At 37.7% G+C, this 23,108-nt stretch overlaps 3 protein-coding genes across 3 annotated transcripts; all 3 read left to right on the top strand.

Annotated features, from left to right (window-relative positions):
• Nucleotides 1-2,317: 2,317 nt before the first annotated feature.
• On the top strand, nt 2,318-3,126 carry LOC105085235 (keratin, high-sulfur matrix protein, B2A-like). Its single transcript, XM_064496062.1, has one exon. It carries the CDS (start codon nt 2,361-2,363, stop codon nt 2,766-2,768), a length of 408 nt encoding a protein of 135 aa, XP_064352132.1. The 5' UTR covers nt 2,318-2,360; the 3' UTR covers nt 2,769-3,126.
• Nucleotides 3,127-5,066: 1,940 nt separating this feature from the next.
• Nucleotides 5,067-6,138, top strand: LOC105085234 (keratin, high-sulfur matrix protein, B2A). The gene has a single exon (XM_010975468.3). The coding sequence runs from the start codon at nt 5,099-5,101 to the stop codon at nt 5,519-5,521; it is 423 nt and encodes a 140-aa protein (XP_010973770.2). The 5' UTR covers nt 5,067-5,098; the 3' UTR covers nt 5,522-6,138.
• A 13,151-nt stretch (nt 6,139-19,289) lies between these two features.
• LOC105085237 (keratin-associated protein 3-1) lies at nt 19,290-19,899 on the top strand. Its single transcript, XM_010975471.3, has one exon. It carries the CDS (start codon nt 19,352-19,354, stop codon nt 19,646-19,648), a length of 297 nt encoding a protein of 98 aa, XP_010973773.1. The 5' UTR covers nt 19,290-19,351; the 3' UTR covers nt 19,649-19,899.
• The last annotated feature ends 3,209 nt before the right edge of the window (nt 19,900-23,108 follow it).

Here is a 23,108-nt window from a genome sequence, read left to right as displayed (position 1 = left end):
ACTGAAACTTTTCCTATTGATCAGGAACAAGAAAAAGATGCCCACATTTACCTATTCTATTTATCATAGTACTGAATGTCTTAGCCAGAGTAATTAGGAAAGAAAAAGAAGTAAAAGTTATCTACATAAGAAAGAAAGAAGTAAAATTGTCTATTTGCAAATGACATATTACATATAGAAAACCCTAGACTCCACCAAAAAAAAAAAAACAAACCCAAAACAAAAACTGTTACAACTAACAATGCATTTAGTAAAGCTGCAGGATAAAAATCAATATATAAAATCAATAGCATTTCTATACACTAACAACAATCTATCAGAAAGGGAAATTAAAGAAACATCTCATTTACAATAGCATCAAAAAAAATACTTAAGAATAAAGTTAATCAAGGAGGTGAAAGATCTGTACACTGAAAGCAGTAAGACATTGATGAAAGAAATTGAAGAAGACATAAATAAATGAAAGGTATTCCATGCTCATGGCTGAAACAATTACTATTGTTAAAATGTCCATACTACCCAAAGTGATCTGCAGATTCAAGGCAATCCTTACCAAAAATCCAATGATATTTTTCACAGAGATAGAACAAACAATCCTAAAATTTGTATGGAGCTGCAAAAGAGCCAGGATAGCCAAAGCAATCTTGAGAAAAAAGAACAAAGCTGGAGGCATCACACTTCTGATTTCAAACTATACTACAAAGCTACAGCAATCAAAACAGCATGGTACTGACATAAAGGCAAACATATAGACAAATTGAATAGAATACAGAGACCAGAAATAACCCTCACATATATGGTCAAAAGATTTTCAACTAGGGTGCCAAGACCATTCAATAGGAAATGACAGTCTTTTCAACAAATGGTGTTGGGAAAACTGGATATCCACATGCAAAAGAATGAAGTTGGACCTTTATCTTAAGACATCTACAAAAGTTAAAATGGATCAAAGACTTAAGCATAAGAGCAAAAATGATAAAACTCTTAAAACATAGAGGAAAAGTTTCATGATATTGGATTTGATAATGATTTTTTGGATATAACACCAAAAGAACAGGCAACAAAAGTAAAAGAAAAAAAAAAGATAAACTGAAGTACATCGAAATTAAAAACTTCTCTGCATCAAAGGAGACAACAAAATGAAAAGGCAATCTACAGAATGGGAGAAGATATTTGCAAATCATATATCTGATAAAGGGTTAATATACAGAATACATAAAGAACTCAACAACAAGAACAACAACAAAACAATTAAAAATTGGGCAAAGGACATGAATGGACATATCTACAAAGAAAATATACAAATGGCCAACAAACATACGAAGGTATCATGATCATTAGGAAAATGCAAACAAAAACCACAGTGACATGCCACCTCACATCCATTAGAATGACTACTCTCAAAAAACCCAACAAGTGTTGGCAAGGAAATGGAGAAACTGTAACCTCTGTGCATTCTTGGTGGGAATGTAAATGATACATACACTATGGGAAACAGTATGGCTGTTACTAAAAAAATAAAAAATAGAACTACACGTGATTCAGCAATTCTACTAGGTATATACTCAAAAGAACTGAAAGCATGATCTTGAAGAGATATTTGTACATCTATGTTCCTGGCAGGATTAATTACAATAGCTAAAAGTTGGAAACAACCCAAGTGTCACTGATGGATGTCAATGTACAGATTGTAGTCGAGTCAGGAAACAATCTACAAGCAAAAGTCATTAAGGGTTTCAACTGGAAATATGTACATTGATGACTGAAGGCAAAAATACTCGTAAGAACTCTGAGGATCCTGTAACTTGAACAAACGGAACATAGGAGGGTGTACTTCTTTTGATGTTGATGAATCAGGTGATAGCTTATGTTTTGATGACACTAATGGTAGTCATTTCAAGTCTGGACAAATTGTTTACAAATCATGATCCTTAACTGAGTGACCACTTAGGAAGAGAATGTTCAGTTTAGATAAACTCTGCCTAAAGGATATCAAAGGACATCTATGACAAAGCAAGCCAGGGTAATGGTTGGCCTGAGCCTAGTCTGTCATGTGACTTGCAGAAAGAGGTGCTGATGTGATTGGCTTTCATAATGAGCCTTCACTTGATCCAAAGAGCAAAGAAGAAACATAATGAGATTTAATTGAATAATGATCAAAGCAGGCTATTGAAAATGCTATTTATAACTTTCTAAACAATTCAAGTATTAGCCAATCAGAGACTGACTTTGCAATGCTATCAAGGAAACATGCTAAATACCTGGCTCTGCCATATATATAAAAGGCCAGATGTAGAAGGTGAAGCCAAAACTCAGAAACTTCTCTTAACAAACCAACTCTCAACCCAACTCCTGACACCATGGCCTGCTGTTCCACCAGCTTCAGTGGATTTCCCATCTGTTCTACTGGTGGGAACTGTGGCTCCAGCTGCTGCCAGCCAACCTGCTGCCAGACCAGCTGCTCCCAGCCAACCTGCTCCCAGCCAACCTGCTGCCAGACCAGCAGCTGTGAGACTGGCTGTGGCATTGGTGGTAGCATTGGCTGTGGCCAGGAGGGTGGCAGCGGAGCTCTGAGCTGCCGCACCAGGTGGTGCCGCCCTGACTGCCGCGTGGAGGGCACCTGCCTGCCTCCCTGCTGTGTGGTGAGCTGCACGCCACCAACCTGCTGCCAGCTGTACCTCGCCCAGGCCTCCTGCTGCCGCCCATCCTACTGTGGACAGTCCTGCTGCCGCCCAGCCTGCTGCATCTGCTGTGAACCCACCTGTTAAAAGCAAGGTTGCTGATTACTTAAGAATGAAAGGGGAAGCAGAGCTTAATTATGCTGATCTCTGAAGAAGTGTTCAATTTTACCTGGATGCTGAGTATCATGCTATTTCTAAGCCATTCAGAAATGAAAGCCTTAGGACCCTCTTGGATGTTTTGAATTAGCAACTGAAAGCATGCATTGGCCACAGTATCTGGATATCCTGCCTTGCTTGATCAGGGCCCCAGAGTGGAGTAATTCTTCATTTAAGTGGCATCTCTGGTCTCCTTCCTGTCTCTTGACCCCCACATACTTTCAAACCTGCTTTCTCCCTGCATAGCCTCTGCTAATGTCAAATAAAATGTTTAAATGTGCAAAGCAAACTGAGTTATTTTCTTCCTTCTACCTTCAAGCTTGTCCACCTTTAGCTGGAATTCAGGAAGAGTGAATTTGCATTTTGATAATATTGCTAGGGCATAAAGATAAAGTCCAAACCAGAAAGATTAAATATAAATTACATTATGCTTGAATCCATCCGTTAATAAAATGTTCCATGCATTCAATAATCTTTACAATTACTCAGATACTTATCCGGTCTAATCTATTATGAGTAGGTCTAAACCAATAAAGCCATTTCTACCTAAAATTTTCAGGTTGATCAAAGAAATGGGATTTCTACCTGGATGAACTTCTACCATTTTGAAGCTCCTTCCACTTAATATACTAGATGTTCCCCTTCATGCAAACTCCATCTCTAAAGAAATTGTATTACCTACTGACTAGATTTTAAAATATTTACCAGTTACGGTCTATCGGATACTATCTATTTTCCAAGAACATTTAGGTTTAATTCCTATAACTTAGTCTACTATATTCTTCCCACTGATCCCCAGATTACTCTCTAAGTTTCAACTCTTAACACTCACCTCCATTTACTGTAAGTTTTTATAAAATGTATCTATGGTCTAAATTCACAGCGAAAGAGAATGTGACAATGAATGTATGTATGTTCATGTATAACTGAAAAATTGTGCTCTACACTGGAATTTGACACAACATTGTAAAATGACTATAATTCAATTTTAAAAAGTTAAAAAAAAAGATATTCTATGGTCTAAATGAGAGTAGAACAAACAGCTATGGAGATTCCTAGTGAGTTCCACCATCACCATTTGTCAGACACGTGCATCAAAAATCTGAAACAACTATGTATTTTACACTTTGCAACCCAATTTGAACCAAAAATACCCTTTACCATTTAATTTTTCAATTCTCCAATAAGTATTTGAGCACAATATACAAGACACAATAGAACAAAACATAGGACACTTTTAGAAAAGTATTTTTTGAGATATTTACAAACTCCCAGCACTTACCTCTATCATTTAATTAGTAGCAGTGGTAGATCACACACAAGAGAATAAAGTTGATGGTGGTGCAGTCTTCAAAATACCATCACTTGTGGATATTTTTTCCTGAGCCTTAGTTTGACTATTAAATGTAAAAATAATTTCAGCATTTCCTATTCTCTTCTGACAATAATAAGGACTCCTTCATGAGAGGCACAACAGCTTGAAAACTCTATTTAATCATTTATAAGTGGTACAGGCATCTGTGAATCATGCTTTTTACTTCATCCATTCAAAATCAGATTCGATAAACATTTATTAAGGTTCTACCAGAAGCTAAGCACTGTGCTGGATACCTTTAAATATACTACATCCTTTGGTTGACAAGAAAATATTTCTGGCCTGGAACATGAATAAATATTTACACATTTCAAATTGGTTGAAATCAAAGGAACTATGATGGTAATTTAATTTGATGTTGGAATACATGAGTTGGAAGCTTTTAATGATGCATGACTAAAGGTAATTTTTAGATCAGTGTATGTCCTGATGTCCCAAATTCAAGAGAATTCAGTCTATATATCCAGAAGGAAAAAATAATAGTTAAAAATAAAAGCACAATTACTCTTAGCCTTAGCGATCTGGACAGAGTGTCACCTGGAATAACTACCTCTACAAAACAAGGGTATTGACGTGGACTAAAATGGGAGGTCTCTTTGAACATGGGAAACCACAAGCTTATTCCAAAGAGTAAAGGACCGATATGACGAATTCCAATGAAACTATAAAAACAAAGTAATTTCTAAACTGTTGCTCATAGTGTATTGTAAGTATTTTAATGTAAGCCAATCAGAGGACCACTGAGGAACAAATTTAAATAAAAACAAGGAAGATATGCTAAGAATTTTACAAATAGCAGCTGGCCCAGACATATAAAAGGCCTGACACAGAAGTCACCATCAAAAGTCCTCCAAGCATTCCAACTCTCAGCCCAACTCCTGACACCATGGCCTGCTGTTCCACCAGCTTCAGTGGATTTCCCATCTGTTCTACTGGTGGGAACTGTGGCTCCAGCTGCTGCCAGCCAACCTGCTGCCAGACCAGCTGCTCCCAGCCAACCTGCTCCCAGCCAACCTGCTGCCAGACCAGCAGCTGTGAGACTGGCTGTGGCATTGGTGGTAGCATTGGCTGTGGCCAGGAGGGTGGCAGCGGAGCTCTGAGCTGCCGCACCAGGTGGTGCCGCCCTGACTGCCGCGTGGAGGGCACCTGCCTGCCTCCCTGCTGTGTGGTGAGCTGCACGCCACCAACCTGCTGCCAGCTGTACCTCGCCCAGGCCTCCTGCTGCCGCCCATCCTACTGTGGACAGTCCTGCTGCCGCCCAGCCTGCTGCCTCTGCTGTGAGCCCACCTGCTGCAAGCCCACCTGCTAAAAACCAGGTTACTCATTTTCAGTTGCTCAGGATACAGCATCTCTGAACAATTTATCCCCTCAACCACCCATGGACCACAGTGAAAGTTCTTAAACATCCATTTGGACTTTTGTTATGGGAGCTACCAAATGTATGAGTTTTATCTGATTTCATCCTGCAATGAATATCTTGACTTTCCACTGTGGACACAGAAATGTTGCAAACCCACATGCTGATCATCAAATTGCTCTGGATATACTATTTCTGACTTTCTTTCCAGGTTCAAAATTGCTGACATAGTGTGGAGTTTATCCTTGTGAACTGTCCACAAGTCTAATTCCCCCTGCTTTATGATCTATTTTTAACTTCTTTTTACCTGAAAAATTTTTCCATCATCAAAAGCAACAGAGTATAGCCACATGACATCTTCAGACATCACCAGCAAGAATGGAAGCTCTTCACCCAACATTCAGCCTCTAAGAAGGAGCCTAGACTCGTCCATATTTCAACTTCTGACTCCATCTCCCTTTTTTTGGATCATAATGATCTTGCCTGTCGGCTATTTTCAATTAGAATCTGTGATACAGCGTCTTCTGTCATTTCTTAATAAATGTTATATGCTGGGCAAGGAAACTATGGTCTGTGTTTCCACTTGTACAGAAAATGGATTAATTGCTTAAAATTCATGAATGCCTAGTTTAAAGAAATACATTTGCTTCTTTTTAAAAGAGACTGATGTCGTATATAGTGCAAGCATTCACTCATTCATTTCTTCAATAAAAATTTATTGGCCACCACTTCTCAAGCAGGGACTACGAAGATCAGAATGATGAAGAATCAATTCTCATCCCTGGGGAAATTACTACCCAGAAAAAAACAGTATTTGCGTGAAAATGGCTACATACAATGTGACAATATAAATTGTAGTTTCTTAGCAGTTGATAGAAGAAAATTCTATCTTAGGGACAGATACTTAAGTGGTCAGTATGCCTTGACAGTGAACTTTCAATAGGTGTATCTATATGGGATATGCATACTGGCAACCCCAAAAGCCCAGAGAAGGATGTAAAACAACTACACAAAGACAAGAGACAAAGAAGGGCACTTTTTTTTTTTTTAACACCATAAAGGGAGTTAGGGGAAAAAAGGGAGAGAAGAGATCTAGTCAGGAAGTAATGAATATTGCTATAGCATCACTCTCCATTAAGTTACCAAACTCAGAATCCTTGGGGGTGGGCCTTCTTTCTTGTGAAAACCCTGAAGAACCTGAGTTTTGTGTCTGGGTTGCTTCAAGGGAAGGTGGAAACAGCCCAAGAGCCAGACAGAGCAGGGGGAACCATAAGAAAGAAAGTAATGCCTCGGGAACTCTCAGAAATTGTGGAGGGGATGTGGACGTAGTCTGAAGTCAAGGAGCGTGACACCACCAGCTTTGTTCTGCTTTCTCAATATTGCCTTAGAAATTCAGGGGTTTTGTGGCTCCATTTAATTTTAGGATTATTTGTACTAGTTCTGTGAAAAAAGTCATGAGAATTTTGATGGAGATTGCATTAAATCTATAGGTTGTTTTGGGTAGTATGGCCATTTTAACAATATTAATTCTTCCAATCCAAGAGTATGGGATATCTTTCTTTTCTTTGTGTCATCTTCAATGACATTTCCTTCATCAATGTTTCACAGTTTTCAGAGTACAGATCTTTCACCTCCTTGGTTAAGTTTATTCTTAGGTGTTTTATTCTTTTTGATGCAATTTTAAATGGAATTTTTTAAATTCTCTCTCTCTGATAGATCACTATTAGTGTACAGAAAAGCAACATACTTCTGTGTATTAATCTTGTAATTCTGCAACTTTATTGAATTCATTTATTAGTTTTAATAATTTTTTGGTGGAGACGTTAGGGTTTTCTATATAGACTATCATGTCATCTGCAAATGGGGACAATTTTACCTCTTCCCTTTCAATTTGGATGTCTTTCATTTCTTTTCCTTGTCTAATTGCTGTGGCTAGGACTTCCAATACTACATTAAATAGAAAAGCTGAAAGCAGGAACCCTTGTCTTGTTCCTGAATTTAGAGGAAATGTTTTTGGCTTTTTACCACTGAGTATGACGTTAGCTGTGGGTTTGTCATAAATGGCCTTTATTATTTTGAGATATGTTCCCCCTGTAGCAACTTTGATGAGAGTTTTTATCATGAATGGATGCTAAATTTTGTCAAATTTTTTTTCTGTGACTATTGAGATAATCATGTACAACTCAATATCAAAAAACAAAACAAGACAAACAACCCAATCAGAAAATGGGCAGAAGACCTGAGTAGACATTTTCCCAAAGGATGGCCAACAGGCACAAGAAAAGATGCTCAACATTGCTAATTACTAGAGAAATGAAAATCAAAACAAGAATGGCCTATCACCTCACAGTAGTCAGAATGGCCATCATCAAAAAGACCACAAATAACAAATGTTGGCAAGGTTATGGAGAAAAGGAATCTTGTACACTGTTAGTGAGAATGTAAATTGATGCAGCCACTATGGAAAATAGTATGGAGGGTCCTAAAAACTAAAAATAGAACTATCATACAATTCAGCAATTCTACTCTCAGGTATATACTTGGAAAAAACAAAAACACTAATTTGAGAAGATGCATGCACCCCAAAGTTCATAGCGGCACTATTTACAATAGCTAAAATATGGAAGCAACCCAAGTGTCCACCAACAGACAAATGGATAAATAAGATGTGATATATGATTGATATATATATTCATTATATATTAATGATTATAATTAATTAATAATTACAATTAATTAATTACATATAACAAATATATAATATTCATTATATATTTTATATATAATGGATATATAATATTATATATATTATATATAATGGAATTATATATAATGGAATATTACTCAGCCAGAAAAAATGAAATTCTGCCATTTTCATCAGTATGGATAGATCTAGAGAATATTATGCTCAGTGAAGTAAGTCAGAGAGAGAAAGACAAATACTATATGATATCACTTATATGTGGAATCTAAAAAATAAAACAAATGAATGTATATAGCAAAACAGAAACAGACTCACAGATATATAAAACAAACTAATGGTTACCACTGGGGAAAGGGATGGTGGAAGGGGCAAGTTAGGAGTATGGAATTAAGAGATACAAACTACTATGTATAAAATAGATAAGTAACAAAGATACATTGTAAAGCATAGGGAATTAGAGCTATTATTTTGTAATAACTTTTAATGGAGTATAATCTATAAAAATATTGAATCACTATCCTGTACACCTGAATCTAATATTGTGAATTGATTATATGTCAATAAAAAATTTTTTAATAAGTAAATAAATAGCCCAACCTACGTATCTGTTGGAATGGATATAATTCAAAGCAACAGCACCACCAAATACTGGTGAAATGTACATGGAGCAACAGAAACACTTACTCATGGCTGTTGGGAAAGCAAAATGATACAGCCACTTTGGAAGACATCTTGTTGCTCCAGTGACAGTTTTACAGCACCACTTATTGAAGACACTGTCTTTTCTCCATTGCATATTTTTGCTTCCTTTGTCATAGATTAATTGACCATAGGTGAGTTTCTTTATGGCCTCTTTCTTTATTCTGTTCCATTGATCTGTGTGTCTGTTTTTGTGCCAGAACTATGCTGTTTCGATTACTCTAGGTTTGTAGTATAGTCTGAAGTCAGGGAGCATCATACCTCCAGCTTTGGTTTGCTTTCTCCAGATTGCTTTGGATATTTGGGATCTTTTGTGGTTCCATACAAAATTTTATTTGTTCTAGTTCTGTGAAAAATGCCATTGTATTCTGATAGAGATTGTATTGGATCTGTAGATCACTTTGGATAGTGTGGCTAAATAAACAATATTAATTCTTCCAATCCATAAATACAGAATATCTTTTACTTGTGTCACCTTCAATTTCTTTCATTAATGTTCCATAGTTTTCAGAGTACAGGTCTTTCACTTCCTGATTAAAAATGTTCCTAGGTATTTTATTATTTTCGTTACACTTACAAATGGGATTTTCTTAATTTCTTTTTCTGACAGATCATTATTAGTGTATAGAAATGCTACAGATTTATGTATATTAATGTTGTATCCTATAAATTTATTTAATTCATTTATTAGTTCTGATAGATTTTTGGTGGAGTCTTCAGGGTGTTCTGTATATAGTATCATGTCATCTGCGAATGGTGACACTTTTACTTCTTCCCTTCCAATTTGCATGCCTTTTATTTCTTTTTCTTGTCTGATTACTGTGCTAGGGCTTCCAATAGTTGAATAAAAGTGGCAAGAGTAGGCATAATGGTCTTGTTATTGCTCTTAGAGGAAATGCTTTCAACTTTTCCCTGTTGAGTGTGATGTTGGCTGTAGGTTTGTCACATACAGCCTGTATTGTGGTGAGTTACACTCCCTCTATACTCACTTTGTTGAGAGATTTTGTCATAAGTTGAATTTTGTCAAAATCTTTTTCTGCATTTATTGAGATGATCATATTTTTTTTCTTCAATTTGTTACTATGGTGTATCATGTTGACTGATTTGCAGATATTAAACTATCCTTACATCCCTGGGATAAATCTCACTGTATCGTGGTATATGGTCCTTTAATGTATTGTTGAATTCAGTTTGCTTGTATTTTGTTGAAGATCTTTGCATCTATATCCATCAGTGATATTGGCCTATAATTTTCTCTTTTTTTTTTTTTGGTATCTTTGTCTGGTTTTTGGTATGAGAGTAATGATGGCCTTGTACAATGAGTTCAGCAGCATTCCTCTCTGCAACTTTTTAGAATAGTTTGAGAAGATTAGGTGTTAACTCTTCTTTAGATGTTTGGTAAAATTCATTTGTGATGTAGGTTTTGCTTGTTCTCCTTTTTTATGGTTCCTTTAGGTATAAGTTTAGGTTGTTTATTTGAGATTTTTCTTTTTCCCTGAGGTAGGCTTTCATCACTATAAACTTTCCTCTTAGAACTGCTTTTGCTGCAACCCATAGATTTTAGATCATTGTGTTTCCATGTTCATTTTCCTCCAGGTGTCTTTTTTTTCTCCTCTTTGATATTTTCAATGACCCATTGGTTTTTTTTTGTAGCATATTGTTTAGGATCTCAAAGAGATTTGCACTCCCATGTTCACTGCAGCATTATTCACAATGTCCAAGACATGGAAACAACCCAAATGTCCACCAACAGATGATAGAGAAAGGAAATGTGCCATTTACATACAGTGGAGTATTATTTAGCCTTTAAAAAGAAGGAAATTATGTCATTTGTAACAACATGGATGGACCTGAAGGACATTATGATAAGTTATATAAGTCAGATACGGAGGAGCAAATACTAAATGATCCCATATATATGATGAATCTAAAACTCGCAGAAGCAGAGTCAAATAGTGGTTACCAGGGGCTGGTGGGTAAGGGAAATGGGGAGGTGATGGTCAAAGAGTACAAAGTTTCAGTTATGCAAGATGAGTAAGTCTTAGAGAACTGCTGTACATCATAGTGTCTATAGTTAACAATACTGTATACTAAAAGCTTTACTGAAAGGATAGATAGTGTTCTTATCACGCACACACACACAAAAGAGGACAGGAGGAAAGTTTTGGGAATAACAGATGTATTTATGGCTTTGATTGTGGTAATGGGTGTATACTTATCTCCAAAGTCATCAAGTTATATATATTAAATATGTACAGCTTTTTGTATGTCAATCATATCTCAATAAATTGGTATTTATAAAATAAACAAATGAGGTTAAATAGCTTGTTTATAGTCATACATAAAAACTGAAATACAAACGCAACTCTGACTCTAAAACTCACGAAGAGAGAATGAAATTAAGAAACTGGAAGTAAAGAATGGTGTGGAAAGATTCAGGGGATTTAAAGGTGGCTATTTCGGAAGCTGTGGGCTTCTCTGTGCCAGCTGTTAAGTTACTGTCTCTCAGCTTCACATCCTCCTTTCTGCCCTCAGCTCTGTGATGCTGTGACGATGCTCTGCAAACTTCCTTATAGTTAAAGCTGCTCCACGTGTGGCTTTGCCACCATAGGGGGACAGAGGAAAACTGCAAGGCTGGAGGAGGAAGGGACTGTTCATTCCTTTTTGCTTCCTGCTGCTTAACTGGGGCTTCCTGTATGTAGTGGTTCTAGGGAATATCACCCCAGTAACACTCCAGTAGCTACAGACGCTTTCCAGCATCTAAATGCAGTTTGCAGTTTTCTCAGCACTTATAGAACCAGCTTCATTGCGCCCTCCTCAGAATCACCAGCACCGGCCAGTCATTTCTGAAATGCCTGAATTTCAGCGCTACAGGGCAACCCCTTCTCTAAATGCCTGTTTTAAGTCCTTCCCTTTTCCCTTTAAAGGAATCATTACTCCTAGGGCTTTCTGCATTTCCTACATTTGTAACATCTCAGCATCCCCTTTTTATACTTTTAATTACCTAAAAACATAGCTTAAAATTCTTCATATAAAATTCACCTAATTCAAATAATAAGTGTGGTTCTTGCCTCCAGACTGAACTCTGTTATACTTGCAATGCCTTTGAAATTTCAGATTATTTAGTGAATCATTTGTTCAGATTTTTCACTTACTCCCTTTGTTTAATCATTGTAGATGATTATGGAAAAAAGCAGTCTCTGAGCTTTGGAGGTGGCAAGCAGAGATTACAACACTGTAGGCCTGATATAATCTAGTTGAGGAACTAGAAAGATTACTTAATACCATTTAGCTCGTAGTTAAGTCAGTTCTGCAATTTCTATTAAAAACTTTACATATAAAGTGGGCTGTGCCCTTTGTTAATTACTGATATATCCACCAAACCATAACACTGACCTAAGAAACCTGCTTTCCATCATGATTATTCTATTAAATGCCAATAGGCAAAAGTTTTAAAAGCAAGGACACAAAGGGATTTTGAGAAACTTCAAGGGAGCAAATGTTGAATCCTCATATCAACTGAAGCTTTGGGATTTGGATAAGACTGGGGATTTGAGTATTAAGTAAAATTGTTTTTGTGAGATTGAAAGAGACTAATCCAATGCACCAAGTATCAGTCTGTATTGGATCTTTTCATTTCTGGTACATTCTTTTTTTTTTTTCTTATTTATTCCTACACTACAAATATGAGACAGAGAAACAGAATTGATAAACTAAATGATCTGAAAATAAAAATACCTGGCTTTTAAAAGACTAACATTTAAAACACAAAATTTCAAGACTTTTGGTCTCTCAACTTTTTAACATACTACTTATTTTAGGTAGAAGAGACAAACTAAATCTTTTCCCCAAAGGATCAGAAGAATCCTGGTCTGAATGTTGCCAGAATAAAGTAATGCAATTATGTTATCTGTAGGATGGTACTCATTTGTTTAAAAGATAAGACCCAATATACCCCAGAAAAAAGATCCTAGCAGGTTTGTAATATTTTGGGATGAAAGAGTGAAGGAACTCAGGATTTTCAGGGCAACTGAGGCCTGGAAGCATGAGGAAGTTTGAGAAGAGTCAAAGATGACAGAAGTTTAGAGCTCTGCTCACCACTTCCTAATGACAATTTGTTCTTTTCCACTGCTGTGCATTTACTGCATTGTGCACTGATTAGACAAATCTTATTCACTACAGCGGGAATGACTCCTCTGCTTTGTGTTCGAGTCCTGTGTGTCCAATGAACCCTGTAGAATCTAAAACTCTTAGCAAACCTGTGTCCTGCCCATTGTTGAATGCTCTAAATCTCCTAGCACAGTGCAAGGCAAAGAGCTGGTGCTCGACAACGATTAGTTGAAATAAACTGAATTATATATATTATCTTGAAAAATATAATAGTCAATAATGGAGAGATGATGGGTTGGTGTAAAATGTTAAGAATACAGACTTGGGAGCCAGACAGCTTTGGTTCAGAGCCCAATTCCACTATTTACCACCTACTGACCTTAGGCAATGTATTTCACTTCCCTAGGTCCCAGTTTCCCTTACCTATAAAACAGAGGATAACTTCAATACCAACCTCATAGGGTTGTTGTAAGAATTAAGTGTCATAATGTATGTAAAGCACTTAGAACCATATCTGTTACACAGTAAATGCTATATAAGGGTTTGATGATATTACATAATCAGTTGTATACTTAGCAAACTAAGCTAACAACTCAAAATATGTTTTCAAGTCATAATGTCTGCTAATATTTAAATACGTAAACATTTAATCCTCTTAATTAAAAAAAAATTAAGGACTACAGGAGCTCTTTGGAAAACCAGTGGTTACTTAATTCAATCTAGTAATCAGATTTGTCTAACCAATGGACAGAAACATCTCTGAAGCAAAATAAAATTATAAGATACAATTATTATTGGCAAATAATTCCAAAGATAAACTAAAAAATTACTATGGGGGGAGGATGTAGCTCAGTGCTAGAGTGCTTGCTTAGCATGCACAAGGTCCTGGGTTCAACCCCCAGGACCACTCTTAAAAATAAATAAACAAATGAACCCAATCACCTCCCTACCCACACACACTATAGAATATGTATTAGTTTAAATATTGCAATATTAGATTTTCCACAGTAAACAGCTAAAAATGTCATTTTCCCAGTGCCTGATATATATTAGGCATTCAAATTTCACTGAACATCCTTTTTCCTAATCAGGTTAATGTTAGTTAAAACATATATTTAGACCTTATGTAACTGGGTATAATCTGTTACTTGCTGCATAGTTTATAGCTTACAATAATACATGAGAATTAAACTGAAAGCCGAAGACTCTGAAGAGAAATAGGCAACACTTCAGCCAGCGGACTTGCATGTGCTGGGTGACTGAGTGCTATGAGAAACGCCAGCGTGTTGCAATGCGCACATAACCTGTACACGTGAGACAGGGACAGAAGAGCCACCCCCTTTAGGCCGTATGCACCTACACAAATGTAGCCAATATCAGCTGTCCTCAAGTGGCAAAGCAATATTACTCCCATTTGAAAGAAATCCAATTTGAGAGTCATTTTCAGTGGAGGATCATAATCTAGGCAAGTCTTGACTATACCAGTCTTGACTATAACCACACACTAGGGAAAAAAATCTTCTTATGCAACTAGAAAAGGCCCCCAAAGTCCACCATTTAACCCACACCCAGGATCCTTTGTCTCCATGCTTATCAAAGAGCAAAGTGGACATTCTGCGGTGAAAGGACTGATGTCACTGCCAGTCCTGATGCCAGCCATTATTTCTTCCAGTCCAGATCATAAAGGAGTTCCCAGAAATTTAAAAGATCTTGCAGCTCAGGAAATAAAGACCAAATGTTTTTACTTACAGGCATTTTTATTAGGATGACAAATTGGAAAGGTTCCTATATCCTGCTTTTCTGAAGGGATGAAGTGCTCCATCAGGCTTAACAAAAACTGGGTTGCCACAAAGCGTGAAACCTCCTAACACTGACATCCCTGCTTCTGTGGGAGGTGCTGTCACGCAAGGGTTTCCCCAACAGCAACCCAGAAATCCACCGAGTTGTTGGGAGGTGAATGCCAGTAAGGCTCATACAGGCTCACAATAAACTGTGACTAACACGTATAAAAGTCAACTTTTATCTCAGTCCAGGAAGTTGGTAGTAAGCACATCTTTCATCTGTGTTTGAGCCTCCCAAATCTTCAGCCCTGCCCCCTCTCATGGGCTTTAGGCTGCTCATTCTCCACAGGTCCTACACTGAACTCATCAGAGACCCCTTTCCCAGATTTTTGGCTCAGGCCCTCTCTCACCTGGGAGAAAATCTGAGACCTAAACCTGATCCTTGAGCAGCACCTGCCTTCCCAACTCTACCGCCTCCTACCGATTCACCAACCACTGGCATCACTATTCATCCTCTCACCTGGACCACTTACTTACTCTGCCTGTTTCCATATTGGCCCTGCCGCCGTTCGTTTTCCACAGAGCATAATTCATACCTGATCATTTCCTGCTGTAAATCATCCAGTAGATTCTCAATGCCCTAAAAATAAAATCCAAACTCTGCAGAACAACCGACAAAGTCCTACCTGGCCTGGGACTGCCTACCTCCTTGACCTCATCTCCTACCTCACTGTTCTTTCCCTCTACTCCAGCCACCTGGCAAAGGCTGTCCCTGACCACCCCAGCCAAACCAGGAACACTCCCTGCCCCACCTCCCAATCACGCTCTGGCATATTACTCTGTTGTATTCCCTTCAGGCACGTGTCACAGTCTGAAGTTCTTATTCATTCATTTGTTTACTTTTTTATTGTGTGTCTCCCCCCTAGAATGAACACCATGACAATGAGAACCTTATCTGACCTGTTTATTTCTACATGCTTAGCAACTAATATGGTGGTAGGCATTTTGCTGTACAAATTAAGAAACAGAAAAAAAGAATGAACATAATTTATAATTATATAAAATTTAATTCCACAAAATACTGATTTTAATTAATAAACGTGAGGTATTACTGCTAGATAAGCCATCATTCACTAGCTCTATGACTTTAAATTATTACTTAATATCCTTACTCCCAGTTTTATCATCTGAGAAATGGGTATAGTAATCGTCCTGATCTTATAAGGGTGTAAGAAATAAGGAAGAAGATGTGCATAAAATTCTTAGCACTATGCTTGGCACGTGGTATACATTCAATAAATGCCAACTGTTAGTGGAGGATAAGATTAAGATGTTCCAGCTATTTTAAGAACAAGAATATTCGTTTTGTTGTGGAAACTGGTGTACCATCCAGATAGCAATCATCAGAAAACTGAGTGATGTGATGAGAAATCCCAGACATGTCGCTTTTCTCTCTTCCCACTCAACTACGATGCCCTCTAAGAAATCATGCCCTCCTCATCACTCCTGCAGAACACCCAAGTAGCTTCCCAACCATGGCCCCTGCCTTCAAATTACCTCCTTTCCACAGCATTGTATTTTGGTTAAGAAAATAAACACTGAAGTTTTATGGTCTCAAGATCTTCAATAACCTGGTCCCACCCTCCCACCCATCTTACATGCAACTAACCCAGAGGGGCATCTTCACTTTAGTCAGAACACCACACCCACAGTGAGAGGGAATATGGCACGGTGCTTAAGAGCACAGACTCTGGAGACAGACTGCTTGGCTTCCAAGGCCAGCTCCATCACTCCCTCACTTACTAGGTACTCTCTGCGCCTCAGGTTCCTCATCTGTAAATGGCAAGGATAGTAACACCGCACATGTCAGAGCTTGTGGTGAGAACTCTATCCTACATCTAAAGCACTCAGCACAAGGCTTAGGACGCAGTAAGTGATGATGACAATGTTGATGAGCCTCCACTCAAAAACTAGTCATCTTTCTAAAACACAAACCCAGTCAGGTCATGTGTATGTGCAAAACCTTTTAATTAACGTCCACTGCCAATCAGACAAAGTTAAAAATCCTAAGTTTAGGACCTTAAGCACAGTGCAAATTCTTCCTATCGTGGTGCAAGCCCGCCCTTGCAGCTTCAGATCTCCTGCTTCTCTTCCCATGCTTCCCCACAGGAGAGCCAGACTCTGAGTTTTAACCAACGGACACTTTCTGCCATCCCAGGAACATGCCATGGCACGTTGTTTCTCTGCTTTACTCGCTGAAATTTCCTTCCTATCCCCTTCTACCTGCTAAGCTCCTGTGCAAACTTCAAGATCCACACAAATGGCCCCTTTTTCCCAAGTGCTCCCCAGATCTTACAGGAAAAATCAGTGGCACCTACCTCTAAGCTCCCAATTCTGACCTGGAAAACCTGAATGTGCATTCTTGTGTTGTCTGGCATTTTTGCCAGTTTACTTCTCTGTGTCTCTTCTTCTCTATGACTGCCTCAAAGACAGATCCTATTTGCTCCTTTTCTGCATAATACCTGACTTACAGCAGGTGCTCAACCAATGAGCGTTTGAACTAAGAGATATCTATTGAAGCGATGTGGATAATAAGCTTTTAATCCCAGCAGAGGGATCCAAAATCATTCTAGTAAGAACATGGCTAAAATGAAAGCAGTTTTCATGTTAAGCACCTTTTGGATCCATCGCCTTGCTGACTTGCATCTCTTTTGGCTTCTGACTCTTCTATCGTATGATTGTACAATCCTGTATTGTACTCCTCTGTTGTACAATTTTCTGCTCAGTTTTACAGCCGGAGGCATTTTATCTGAAGATGGGCCAAGAAAATATACATTTAAAAAAAAAAGATTTTCAAAGTAATATATTTCTAAATGTTTACCACTTTAAAATTTTTCCTAAAGTAATGCTAAAACATAAGTCTTACGCCTTTACTTATTTAAATGATTTTATTATTAAGGTTTTAGTGGTTTAAATGTCATGGGCAGTCTCACCAAGTGTGCGTCATAGAACACTAGCCTATGAAAACTGACAGACAAGAATGCTTCCATGGTCAAGTAAGTTTGGAGAAAAATACATGCTATATGTCTTTACTGAGAAGTCACAAAGCACTTTAGCATATTAAAGGTCCTGAAAGGTCCACCAACAAAGAATTCAGTATTTCCCAAACTTATTTACCAGAGAACCCTCTAATGTTCTTTGGAACAGGTGTTCATGAAACTCATTTTAGGAACTCCTGTACCGTTTAGCCTCGAAATGGCCAATACAACTAGTTTGGGGGTCATATGTATCTTAATTCATAACACGATTGGATGGCGTTGTCAAGGGCATCCATCACTGTCACCCATGTAGGTCTGAACTCCCATCTCCGTGCCCCTGACAAGTTACCATTCAAAGCACAAATGAAGGGAATGGAGAACAAACGATCTGTTACAGTTCTGTAGAGAAAGTGCTTCTTAACACAGAACCAGGATCTCTTTCCCTGTAGATTCCATCTGTTCATCTTTTTTTTTTTTGATTTTGTTAAATTGCAGTTTCTTTTTTATTCCATTTTATTTTTATTGAGTTATAGTCAGTTTACAATGTTGTGTCAATTTCCAGTGTACAGCACAATTTTTCAGTTATACATGAACATACATATATTGATTGTCACATTTTTTTTTCACTGTGAGTTACCACAAGATCTTGTATACATTTCCCTGTGCTATACAGTATAATTTTGTTTGTCTGTTTCATATATACCTGTCATTATCTACAAATTTCGAACTCCCAGTCTATCCCTTCCCACTCCCCTCCCCCATGGCAACCTCAAGTTTGTATTCTATGTCTGTGAGTCTGTTTCTGCTTTGTATTTATGTTCATTTGTCTTTTCCTTTTCTTTCTTTCTTTCTTTTTCTTCTTCTTCTTCCTTTTTTTTTTTTTTTTTTTTTTTTGATTCCACATACTGTTCATCTTAATTCAGTCTCTTGGAGGCATGAGAAATAAATCTTGAAATTGTATCCCTTTTTTAGCCAGAAGGCCTAAATCATCACACAGAATCTTCAGTTGCTGGTAGAACAGCAATCAAAAAGCCTAGTTATGTCTTCATCTGAAGAGCATACAAAAAATGTGGGGACGATTTGCAGATACCTAGCATACTAGGCCGCCATTAATGATGTGTCATGATTAGACGATAATGACTCGGTGCCTTTGAAGACTGAAATGAAATGTCCATGCAGTGACAAACAGCCAATGTTAAGAGTCCTAATTTGACAACAAAGCCACCTAAGCCCCTTTTATGAGGTAAGGAGTGTGTCTTAAGTAATAAACACTTAGGTAATTAGATGTTTTTTTATGGAGACAGCTATAAACTGAAACATGGGGGAAAAAAATCTTAGTAATAGGCTGACGCCCTGGGAGTTGGGTATATAAGAGCCAGGGGAGAAGAAAGAAGCATTGAGACCAAGAGACTGCTCTTCTCAAACCAACAAAAACCCAGCTCCTGACACCATGGCTTGCTATGTACCCTGCTCCTGCAGCATCCGCAGTGGCCCTGCCACCACCATCTGCTCCTATGACAAAATCTGTCGGTGCGGAGTCTGCCTGCCCAGCACCTGCCCACACGAGATCAGTCTCCTTCAGCCCACCTGCTGCGACTGCTGTCCCCCACCCTGCTGTAAGCCTGACACCTACGTGCCAACTTGCTGGCTGCTCAACTCTTCCCAACCAACTCCTGGGCTGAGTGGGATCAACCTGATGACCTACGTTCAGCCTGGCTGTGAAAGTCCCTGTGAGCCCTGCTGTTAAGCAGCAGCATCTTTGCCCTGGTTCAGTGACGGGCTGCTCAACGTCTTATGCATCCTCTGGCCTTCCACATGCAACTACACATCAACTACTACCTACATCAGGCTGAATCAATCCCAACTGCCAGAGCGATGCTTTCATGTATTTGCTCAATTTCTTAATTCTTCCTCCTTCTTTCTGTCTTTTATTCCACTGCTTTCTGAGAAAGAACCATTTTGATGAGTCGTTAATAAACTTCATTCTGGCTTAGCAAATATGGCTTTGTGATTATTTGTCCCATTGTTTCTTCTTAGGGAAAGTGGAATGCCTACCTAAACCTGAGCAGCAGGTCATATTAAGGCCCAAGATTTACTCCAGTAGAATGACTGGTCTCATGGTGGAATCATTGAAAAATTAGATCCTGGCTCTTTGGGATAGGTTCAAAAGTGAAAAATTGAGCAGGTCATTTTGTAGGATCTTTTTTCCCCCTTTTTTATTGAGGTAAAGTTGATTTACAAGATTATATAAATTTCAGGTGTACAACATAGTAATTCACAATTTGTAAAGGTTATACTCTATCTACAGTTATTATAAAATACTGGCTATACTCCCTGTGCTGTGCAATATATCCTTGTAGTCGATTTCTTTTATATGTAGTAGTTTGTACCTCAATTCCCTGCCTTACCTTGTCCTTCCCTCCTTCCCTTTCACTGGTAACCACTAGTTTGTTCTCTTTATCTGTGAGTCTGTTTCTTTTTCATTATATTCACCAGTTTGTTTTACTTTTTATATTCCACATGGAAGTGATCATACAGTATTTGTCATTCTCTTGTCTGAATTATTTCACTTAGCATAATGCCCTCCAAGTCCATCATGTTGTTGCAAATCACAAACTCTCATTCTTTTTATGACTGAATAGTATTTCACCATATATACATACATACATACGTACACAACACATCTTTTTTTTAAACATTTTTTATTCAGCTATAGTCATTTTACAATGTTGTGTCAAATTCCAGTGTAGAGCACAATTTTTCAGTTATACATAAACATACATACATTCATTGTCACATTCTCTTTTGCTGTGAGCTACCACAAGATCCTGTATATATTTCCCTGTGCTACACAGTACAATCTTGTTTATCTATTCTACATTTTGAAATCTCATTCCCTTCCCACCCCCCCTCCCCTCTGGCAACCACAAGTTCGTATTCTATGTCTATGAGTCTGTTTCTATTTTGTATTTATGCTTTTTTTTTTTTTTAGATTCTGCATATGAGCGATCTCATATGGTATTTTTCTTTCTCTTTCTGGCTTACTTCACTTAGAATGACATTCTCCAGGGACATCCATCTCGCTGCAAATGGCGTTATGTTGTTGGTTTTTATGGCTGACTATATTCCATTGTATAAAAATACCACTCCTTCTTTATCCAGTCATCTGTTGATGGACATTTAGGCTGTTTCCATGTCTTGGCTATTGTAAATAGTGCTGCTATGAACATTGGGGTGCAGGTGTCTTTTTGAAGTAGGATTTCTTCTGGATATATGCCCAGGAGTGGGATTCCTGGGTCATATGCTAAGTCTATTCCTAGTCTTTTGAGGAATCTCCATACTGTTTTCCACAGTGGCTGCACCAACCTCCATTCCCACCAGCAGTGTAGGAGGGTTCCCTTTTTTTCCACAGCGTCTCCAGCATTTGTCATTTGTGGACTTTTGAATGATGGCCATTCTGACTGGTGTGAGATGATACCTAATCATAGTTTTGATTTGCATTTCTCTGATAATTAGTGATATTGAGCATTTTTTCATGTGCCTATTGATCATTTGAATTTCTTCCTTGGAGAATTGCTTGTTTAGGTCTTCTGCCCATTTTTGGATTGGGTTCTTTGTTTTTTTCTTATTAAGTTGTATGAGCTGCTTATATATTCTGGAGATCAAGCCTTTGTCAGTTTCATTTGCAAAAGTTTTCTCCCATTACGTAGCACACCACATCTTCTTTATCCATTCATCTGTCAATGGACGCTTAGGTTGCTTCTATATCTTGGCTATTGTAAATAATATCGCTATGAACATTGGAATGCATATATTTTTTTCAAATTAATGTTTTCAGTTTCTTTGGATGTATACCCAAGAGTGGAATTACCAGATTATATGGTCACTTTATTTTTAGTTTTTGAGGAACCTCCATACTGTTTTCCATAGTGGCTGCACCAATTTACATTCCCACCAATATTGTACAAGTGTTCAATTTTCTCTGCATCCTCGCCAACAGTTGTTGTTTGTGGTCTTTTTGATAACAGCCATTCTAGCAGTTGTGAAGTGATCTCTCAGAATGGTTTTGCTTTGCATTTCTAATTAACAATGTTAAGCATCTTTCATGTTTTGGTCCTCTATATATCTTCTTTGGAAACATGTCTATCCAAGTATTCTGCCCGTTTTTTATTGGTTTGTTTGAGTTTTTCTTTATGTTTAGTTGTATGAGCTATTTATATATTTTAGATATTAACCCCTTATTGGTCATATCATTTGCAAATGTTTTCTCACTCAGTAAGTTGTTTTTTCGTTTTGTTGACGATTCCCTTTGCTGTGCAAAGTTTAATTCAGTCCCATTTGTTTATTTTTGCCTTTATTTCCTTTGTTTTAAGAGACAGGCCCCCCCAACAAAAAAGTTGCTATGATTTATGTCAAAGAGTGTTTTGCCTATATTTTCTTCTAAGAATTTTATGGTTTCTGGTCTTACATTTAGGTCTTTAATTCATTTTGAGTTTATTTTTATATACAGCATTAGAGAATGTTCTAATGTCATTCTTTTACATGCAGCTGTCCAGTTTTCCCAGCACCACTTATGGAAAAGACTGTCTTTTCTCCACTGTATATTCTTGTTTCTTTTGTTGTAGATAAATTGACCATAAGTGTGTGGATTTATTTCTGGGCTCTCCATTCTTTCCCATTGATCAATGTATCTGTTTTTGTGCTAGTGCCATACTGTTTTGATTATCAGAGCTTTGAAGTATAGTCTGAATTTTAGGATTAATGCAAGATAACCACTGTTACCATGCAAAGTTATCTATTTTTTCATTCAAAAGCAAAGTTTGATGTTTTCATACATGCTGATAAGGGATAAATATTTTGGTTTTACTTTTAATACTGAAAATAACTCTTAACTATCCTTTTATTACCACTGTGGGCCTTTAAGGGACCCTTGGCTAGTTAAAAAGCCCCTGATAGAAACCAAGTGATATGTGTTCCAGTCCTAGTTCTGCCTTGGGCTGCCTTTGTGACTCTAAGCAAGTCACTCAAGCTCTTTGATTCTCAGGTCTTACATCAGTAAAATGGGCTAATCAACCAGATCCTCTCTAAAGTTACTTTCAGTTTTAACATTCTGTATTTCTAGATTATCCAGAAGCATTTTAAGTGACAAATACTCCATGCCACTAGCCAACTGTACCTCATCTTATTACTTTACTGCTTGCAGTCAT

Source organism: Camelus dromedarius, chromosome 16, assembly GCF_036321535.1.
Source record: "Camelus dromedarius isolate mCamDro1 chromosome 16, mCamDro1.pat, whole genome shotgun sequence".
NCBI lineage: Eukaryota > Metazoa > Chordata > Mammalia > Artiodactyla > Camelidae > Camelus > Camelus dromedarius.
The sequence above is the reverse complement of the archived record's forward strand: the minus strand, read 5'-3'. Positions and strand labels throughout refer to the sequence as shown.